Source organism: Marmota marmota, unplaced genomic scaffold, assembly GCF_001458135.2.
Source record: "Marmota marmota marmota unplaced genomic scaffold, marMar, whole genome shotgun sequence".
Classification (NCBI taxonomy): domain Eukaryota; kingdom Metazoa; phylum Chordata; class Mammalia; order Rodentia; family Sciuridae; genus Marmota; species Marmota marmota.
In genome coordinates, this window is record NW_026000057.1 from 5,919,062 (window position 1) to 5,927,958 (window position 8,897).

General features: G+C 36.9%; 1 protein-coding gene across 1 annotated transcript in view; it reads left to right on the plus strand.

Annotated features, from left to right (window-relative positions):
- Positions 1–8,897, plus strand: part of Arhgap10 (Rho GTPase activating protein 10) — a 258,740-nt gene that overhangs the window by 102,873 nt on the left and 146,970 nt on the right. The window contains exons 13-15 of the mRNA XM_048813852.1: positions 478–559; positions 2,956–3,001; positions 5,982–6,047. Of these exons, the coding sequence (XP_048669809.1) occupies positions 478–559; positions 2,956–3,001; positions 5,982–6,047 (194 nt within the window). The remainder of the gene's footprint in view (positions 1–477; positions 560–2,955; positions 3,002–5,981; positions 6,048–8,897) is intronic.

Consider the following 8,897-nt stretch of genomic DNA (forward strand, 5'->3'; position numbering starts at 1 on the left):
TTTTTTTTTTTTTTTTTGGGGGGGGGGAGGTAGGGGTATTGAACCCAGGGGCACTTAATCACTGAGCCACATTTCCAGCCCTTTTTTGAATTTTATTTAGAGTCAGGGTCTTACTGAGTTGCTTAGGGCTTTTTTAAGTTGCTGAGGCTGGCTTTGAACTTGCAGTCCTCCTGCCTCAGTCTTCCCAGTCACTGAAATTATAGACATGCGCCATTGTGCCCAGCTTTTTTTTTTTTTTTTAATTTATTTTAAAATTCTTTTTAGATATACCTGATAGTAGAGTGTATTTTGACATATTGTACATAGAGTACAACTTATTCTAATCAGAACCCATTTTTGTGGTTTTGCATGATAGGGAATTATATTGGTTGTGTACTCATATATGAACATAGGAGAGTTATGTTGATTCATTCTACTGTCTTTAGGAAGTTTTGTCTTGTGCCCTTGGATAACCTGATTGTTCTTGGTGTCTTTCAGGCCTGGTGTTTCCTTGACCATGCAAGCATTTTCAGAAGAGGAAAGGAAGCAGTGGTTGGAAGCTCTTGGTGGAAAAGAAGCTGTAAGAATAAACAATGGTTTAGCTTCATTTCAAAACCTGTAGTTTGACTGGTGTTCATTATTATGTTATTTTTGTTTTACAGTGTTTGTGGCAAGTTCCTTGCTGACACTGGTATTTGAATTCACTTTGGGAACATTCAGCCCTTTAGTAGTCTGGCATTTGGTGGCAGCAGCAAGCACAAGTCATTCAGTTTTATTTGACTTTTCTTGACTTTGCCACTCTGATTGGCTTTGAGAAGTCATCAAAATGCTCCATTTCTTCTTTTTGGATCAGATAGTCTTCTGAGTGATGAGCATGGTGCACGGTTGCAATGCATTTTGTTATCCACTGAAATAATATGAGGCAACATTAACTGCTGTCATTATTTTGCTTGATTTAATAATTTATGCTTTATTCTATTGATTTATTCAGCATTATGTAGCCTTATTCCTGATGCTTTGAGGAATAAAGGTAGTGATACAGATCTACAGTCACCCAGGTTCAGTCTGTTGCCATTTTCGTTCAAGCACTACTGCTATTTTGGCAGATTGCTGGCCTTTTGGAGTTGAGAATTTGGCAGATCATGTATTGCATTGGGAAATTGGTGAGGACAGTTGTTCTGTGGAAACACCATAGAACAATTCCAATAAGCTCTGCAGAAAGCATTATGGCTCTGTGTAAACTGCCAAAGCAGGTACCAGGTGAATGTATTGGAAAGCTTTTGCTATTTCCAAAGGGTTTAGGAAAAAAGGAAAGCGCATGATCTGAAAAGTGGAAGTGGGTCTATACAGTACAAAGAGATTTCAGCATAAGGCTTATAAAATGGGTTGAAGATAGTGTTATTTCATGCTAACAGAGAGTCTAGGCAATAGGGGAAACAATGAACATGGCAATCTTGATATGGATGTTAACTACTCACCATGTTGATGATTACTGAGATCCAAAGCAGGTCATGCTAATCATCTTTAGTCAAGGCAGTACACTGGAGAGAGGCTGTATGTCCCCAGATTCAAGAAGTGCTTTGGAAAAGTGAGCTTGAATGGCAGAAAGATTGTGTGGCTAAGTTGGTGAGAAGTCAGTCTTTCAAATGTAGTGAAACCTTGAACTCAGATACTGTGTTGGGTAGTTAACAAAGGCAAATCTGCAGAAAGACAACATTCATCTCTATATTTGTATGGGTAACACATAAGGTACTATATGCTTATTTTGCAGCTGCAATACGCCTCGAAAATAATGGGCCAGCAGCATTCTTGGAGGCTGCTCCAAATTACCATCTTGCTATTTTGGATGTAATTTAAGTAAACACCAGATTTTAGAAATAGTGAAAAAATGAACTTCAACTTATTGGTTAGGATGCAGAAGATTTTTTGTCCACTCGTCACTCTAAGGCTGAGAATTACAAATTTACATACAACTTCAGGAAGTTCATTAAGAACAGTATCCCCTTTCTTACTTTTGCTCTTTTGGCACACCTGTGTGAGAGATGTTCCTTTCTGTTTATCGTTGTATCTGAGCACATAATAACAACTTCAATAATAATGCTTTATAATTAACTGATAAAGCACCTCACTTTTTCTACATTCTCACAAGGAATACCCAATATGTGGTGTTCTCCCTATATGAACCAATTCTCTGACACCAGCTGGGTGTCTTAGAAATGAATTCAATTTTGACACTACCAACCCGGAGTTACTGGTAGATCCCACAAATTAAGGGCTCAGTCTCACACATCTTTCTTGACTTGAAATAACAGGTATGAGTCTGGGCCACTTGGACTTCTGACCAACTGATTGTAAATCGAGAATTCCTATGACCCCCTTCCTTGGGTTCAGTAATTGACTGGAGTGGCTAAACGATATTCAGGGTAAAACATCATATTTACTGGTGTATTATAAAAGATGCAACCCCAGAACAGCCTGGTGGAAGGGGTGGGGTATGGTGGATCTGCAGAGCTTCCTTGACTCTGTGGAAACACCACCCTCCCAACACCTTAATGTGTTCATTAAACTGGAAGTTTACCAGATCTTTTTTTCAGAGTATTTACATTATCTCCACCTCATCCCCACCAATGAATGGGGACCAAAAGTCCCAGCTCTTTAATCACTTGGGATGTCCTGTCCAGTCCCATCCTGAGGCTATATCCAGGTGCCATCTCCTATGTCACCTTATTTGTATAAACTCAGGTCCCATCAGAAAAGACTCCTTCTGAGTAACAAGACACTCCTTTTAAGAAATCCCAAGGGTTCAGGATCTTTGTGCCACAAAGCGTGGATGAAGACCAAATCCATTTCATGTTATGTCTCATTAGCCAATATCAAATTTATGAGTATGTATTTTTCCCATGGTCCTAAGCATGCCAGCTTGAGTCACGTTTACTGATTTGTTAAAAGTATTGTTTTCCCTTTCTCTTTTACTAGCTCTTCCACAGTTTTAATAGAGCCATCCTCCCGAGACCCGAAGGAAGTAAGTGCTAATTTATAAAAGTGACTGTTCTTTTCCCTTTTTCTCACATGAGTCGGTGTTCATTAGTGATGCCATTACTGTTGCTGGGGTGGGGGGTGGCTCTCTTTCTGGACCCTTTTTTAGCTCATCCTCTGTCTAGCCTATACCTTCTGTCTTATCCACTGAGGCCTCCTCAAAGTGTTGTGGGTGCTGGATCCCTCTTTCATCTTTTTTCATCTGTGAGCTTTTCTGAGTTTTTCTCTACGGTTCTCTTGGGCATTTATTCTTACAGTCATAAACAATTGCATAAGCATTTTAGGTGTGCATCCTCTAATCTCTCTGAATTGCAAGATCATGTGATTAGGAGCTGTTTCTGAGGTCCAATTTTCCAATCCTCTTCACCTTACCCTCTATCAATGTAAAAACAGTAATGATTTTTAGTCTCCAAGGAGTAATGATATTTATTTGGGAACAGCAGCATACCACAATGAGAATGTGCATACCACAGTAACTTGTGGCTGATTTTGAGGAAGTGGAGGCAAGGAGAAATTTTTAAATGCCAAAACAGGAAGGATTAGATCAGATATTTTGAAGCAATAGTCCTTGATCACGAGGAGTGTGGTCCTTGTGGCACCAGCCTGAGGTTGAACAGACAGGTACGCTTGTAGAAGTACTTTTTGAATTAAGTTGCCGTGGCCTCTCTGCAAGCCTGTGGTTCTGGCACAGTCTTCTGCGACAGTTGCTGTCAGGCAGTCATGCCTAAGAATTCTTAACTTTTTTTGGTTAGAGTGGACAAATGATTCAATTTTGATTTTGGCAATTTTGCATTTCTCTCACACTTTAATATCATTTATCCTTACAGCCTCTGAGTGTGGGCTACAAAAATAGTCTACCATTATACCTCAGAAAATAGCAGCAACAAATGGACACTCAACACACTTACGTACTTTAGGACAGGGGTCTTCATGTGCATGGTATGTGTTAGAGGAAAATGAAGTACTGCCTAACTCTGTTAAATATTGAGATAAGACAAGAATATCAGATGTCCTGGGCTTTTTATGAGTTTACTTTTGATATATTTGGAGACATTAAGGTTACACTGATCAGACGTCTACAGTTTGGAGATTCTTATTCAAAATAATCGTAATCAGCTGTGCCAATGCTTGAAGAAGATACCTGCTCTGGCCTGGCACAGGGCTTTGATAGGGGACCCTAGGAAGCAGCACACCCACTGAAGCCCTTCATAACCCTCTCCCCACATCCCTTCCTTTCTCTGCTTTCCTTCCCCCTTTCCCTTCTTATTCTCCCCTTTCCTCTTTTTCTTTTCTTGCGTATCCTTTTTAAACTTATTTATTATAGAGAAGCTGAAACACATCTTGTTTTTTTGGTGGTGGGAGAGAAATATTTGCGTTTTTTGTGAAACTCTGTGAATAGAAGGTTCCTGAACAGTAAACCATTGCTCAATTTTCATCATTAACATTCTCCCCAAGCTTAGCCCCATGGGTTTCATGTTAAGTTTATATCCATAGATGGTTCTTGAATTCCTGCTGAGAGCGGGGGATTAGTGTTACACTTTCCTGGGTTCTAAATGCAGCGGCTCAGGGTGCCACTTTTCTTGATTTCATTTTTGAAACAAGAATTGGCTTTCATTAAGCTATACAAATATACCAGCTTAATCGTGGCAAGCATCTATATTAGAAAAGATATAAAATTGTATTTTCAAAATAATCTGTTCTGCCACATGAACCATCTGTTTTTAGTCCATTATGAAAATAATAAAATATTATTTTAAAGGCTTGGAGAGTGGTATAAAATATCAAATTTTTAATTCAAGCTCATTTTCCAAGTAGTATTTTTAAAAAGCTTCTCTTAAAATTTTGCCTCCTGTGTTTACAAAAAAAAAAAAAGTAGTTTGCATCCCTCAAGTCTCAAATAATTTAAGATACCTTATTTGTATAGGTTTTTTCAACTAAGCTACTGTTAGAATTTTTGGCAAAATTCATCTTTTCTACATAGCTTTCCTCATTTTGTTTTCAACTGTTTAAAAGAAGTTACGTTATATTATGAGCTTTTTAAAAAAAAAATAAATTGGTGATAGATGTCCTATTGTTCCAGCAAGTGATCTTCAAAATAGTTAAGATTTTCATTTATATATATACACAGGAAATAAATGGCCTTTAGGTTTTTTAAAACAATGGAATGAAAACTGAATTCAATTAAATATTTTTCTATTTTTATAAGGAACAGAAATATGATAAATACTTGTGCCCTCAATATTTAAAAAAATGTTTCTAATTTGTTATATATGACAGCAGAATGCATTACAATTCATATTACACATATAGAGCACAATTTTTCATATCTCTGGTTGTATGCAAAGTATATTCACATCATTTGTGTCTTCATACATGTACTTAGGGTAGTGATGTCCATCTCAGTCCATCCTCATTTCTACCCCCATACCCCCTTCCTTTCCCTCCCACCCCTTTGCCCTATATAGAATTTGTCTTACTCTTCCCAAGCTCTCCCTCCCAACCCTACTATGAATCAGCCTCATTATATCAGAGAAAACATTTGGCATTTGGTTTTGGAGGATTTTCTAACTTCTCTTAGCATTATATTTTCCAACTCCATCCATTTACCTGCAAATGCTATGATTTTATTCTCTTTTATTGCTGAATAATATTCCATTGTGTGTATATACCACATTTTCTTTATCCATTCATCTACTGTTGCTATAAACATTGATGTGGCTGTGTCCCTGTAGTATGCTGTTTTTAAGTCTTTGTGTATAGACCGAGGAGAGGGATAGCTGGGTCAAATGGTGGTTCCATTCTCAGTTTTCCAAGGAGTCTCCATACTCTTTCCATATTGTCTGCACCATTTTGCAGTCCCACTAGCAATGTATGAATGTGCCTTTTCCCCCACATCCTTGCCAGCACTTACTGTTGTTTGTATTCTTAATAGCTTGTGCCTTCAATATTTTATCACTTTCTTTCAGGTGCACAGTTGGATAAGATGGGTTTCACAATTCTCAGAAAGTGCATCAGTGCTGTTGAAACAAGAGGTAATGTGAATCATTTTACTCACGAAAGGCTGTAGGTATGTAATAATCTAAAAGTCCATTTAAAATATGCATTGCATGGTTGAGCGTTATTGCATGAAATGTCTTCATACAGAATGCTCATGCCAGGTATCAGTTATTTATATGACATACTTAATTCATTCTTACATGTTGTTTATTCCAGTCCTGTTTTGGATGACTTAGTGGGATGAAGCAGTGTCTTCACATTTTTCTGTCAAAACAAGGTCTTTGTTATGAGGCCAGACTGCTACCTGTAAAATTAGAGTGTCAGATAATAAATGAAGACGAGCTGTTTTATGTTTTGGAAGTTTTCCCATAAATGATAACAACTCAAGGCACAGAAAGCGCCTTGCCCATGCACTTACAGTGGTGATTCAGACTGATGGATCAGATTTTCATTTATTTCAAACTGTTCTAAAGTTGAACTGACAAATTTGGTCATTTTCCTAGTGCTTTAAAAATTACTATAATTTTAATATTTCTCAGCATTCGTGTTTCTTTCCTGAGGTCCTTAAGTTAGATCCTTAATTGTATCATTTGCATGCTTATTAATTTTGATAAATTCTTTTCCAAAGGGTATGTTTTATAGATACTTGCTTCTGCCTGAACAAATAAAGATCTATCTAGAAGGCTTTCTGATTGGGAGATGTGGATTTGTGGAGTGTTATGTACAGTGAATGGAACAAATACATAAGAATCTATGTGTAAATGTGTCAAGAATATGCTCTTTTTTTTAACAGAAGAGTGGGCTTACACATTTTACATGAGATTTTCCCATTTAAAAATTAAAAAAAAATTTTTCTTCCCAAATCTTTTGTTTGCAAAGGTCTTCCTATACTGAAACCTTTTGCTTTCAGTGGAGTGATAAAAATAGACTAAAAGAATCCACAGTCTTATATTATTTAAAAAGTTGAGGAACATCATAGAATCTCTCAGCCTTTTATCATAAATTTTGAAATTTCTTCAGGAAATGTTGCTCTTAGTGATTTTCTCCAAATCGGCTCTCCTGGTTTTTATTTATTCTTTTTATGCTATGGGTATTATTGTCTTGCTTTTGTCTATAAGGATGAGGCTAGTTTGTGTTCCTGTAACAAGAAACCTCCCAGTCACCATGGCTTTAAACCACAAGACTTATTTTTCACTCATCGAGCATTAGTTGAGGGCTTTGCTCATCACTCAGATTGCTGGGCTTATGGAGCAGCCATCTAAGTTCAAGGATCCTGCTTATTGCCAGAGAGAGGTAGTTCTGGAGGATTTTGCACCAGCAAGTGGATACTGTGGCCTGGAAGTGGGTTACAGTTGCTTACAACTAAAGGGTCAAAGAGTCTGGGTAGCACAACCCTACCATCAGCCTGGAAAACAGATTGAGAACTGAGGTTGTTTCAATTGTTTCTAAATCTCTGTTCAGTCTACTATTACTGAATCAAGGATTATATGGAACCAACCTTTAATATGTATCCCATTAATAAACATTAATGTCTGCCATGTACTTCTTGTGTCTACATAACTAATGATTAGAAGCATTTAATGAGATATGTTTGACAAATTTTTTCTAATCATTGCTTTTAGTTATTAAAAATTACTATCATTGGCTGAAAACTTGCATTTCATATGGTTAGGTTGAAGCAATTAATCTTTTACTTAATGTGTTTTGGAAAAAATGACATTTGATATTTGTGTTGTTCTTGTGGTATTACTGAAACAGTTGCAAAGCATCAGCAAATGTCTAAAATTTACTACAGCCCTTAGTCCCCTAAGAAAAGAATATTTTCAGTATTGTTACATACTAACATATCCTCCAACATATATAACATATATGATATATAATATAGCATACACATACACACGTACATATCTTGTCCTGTTTGGGTCTGTGTAGCAGTTATTCTAATTTGAGATGGCAACAAATTTCATTGTTACGTATCAGAATCAATGAATAGCTCATACTTCATTTATATAGAGATGTTTGCTATGAAGTTATGGCATGTGGGAGTCACTTCCATTGAACTTTCGTCCATTTACCTAATATTTGTTAATAAAATGTCCTGTCCCCACCAGAAGGGAACTGTGCCATAGGTATACCGAGTTGAAGGACTTCCAAAAACAATTAGTTCTAAACTTTGCTGCACATTTGTCACTTGGTACTGTTAAAAATACTGGTGTCAGTCTCTCATCTCTAATCAGACTTAATTGCTAATGGATGTGAATTGGGAAGTGAAGTTTTACAAAGCTCCCCAGGTAATTTCTTCCTTTGAAAAGCAAAGGTAATTCTAATATATAGTAGCAAAGTTTGGGAACCACTGTCCTGATGGAAATGTGGCTTGTGTATTGGGGAAATAGAACATACAATTATCATCCTGTTGAGAGTGTCCAATTACATGGAAAGCTTTTCTCTTGACTTCTTTTAAAAAATAACCCAACCTAAACTCGAGACAAAATAGAAACATTCTGAAGAGAATAGCACAATATTCTTTTCTTTCCCTCAGATGACCTATCATAGTTTAGTCCTAGTTCTAATCTGACTTCAGTCAGTTAACCAGTATTTATTGAGCAATCAGTCTTGCTCAGTGCCTTTGGGATACATATTAAAGGTTGGTTGCATATAATCCTTGATCCAGTAATAGTAGACAGAATAGAGATTTAGAAACAATTGAAGTATACCAAGTGATAAGATAAAACTTACAAGTTTCCAGGATAAAGAGAATCTTAACTGCACATTAATGGGTTGAAAAAGACTTTGTTATTTGAGCAATGTGTTTAGGAATGGGCTTCCTTAGATTTAAAGGTCAGGCACATATTTTGGCATGTAGAGACACCCCCCCCCCCCCCCCC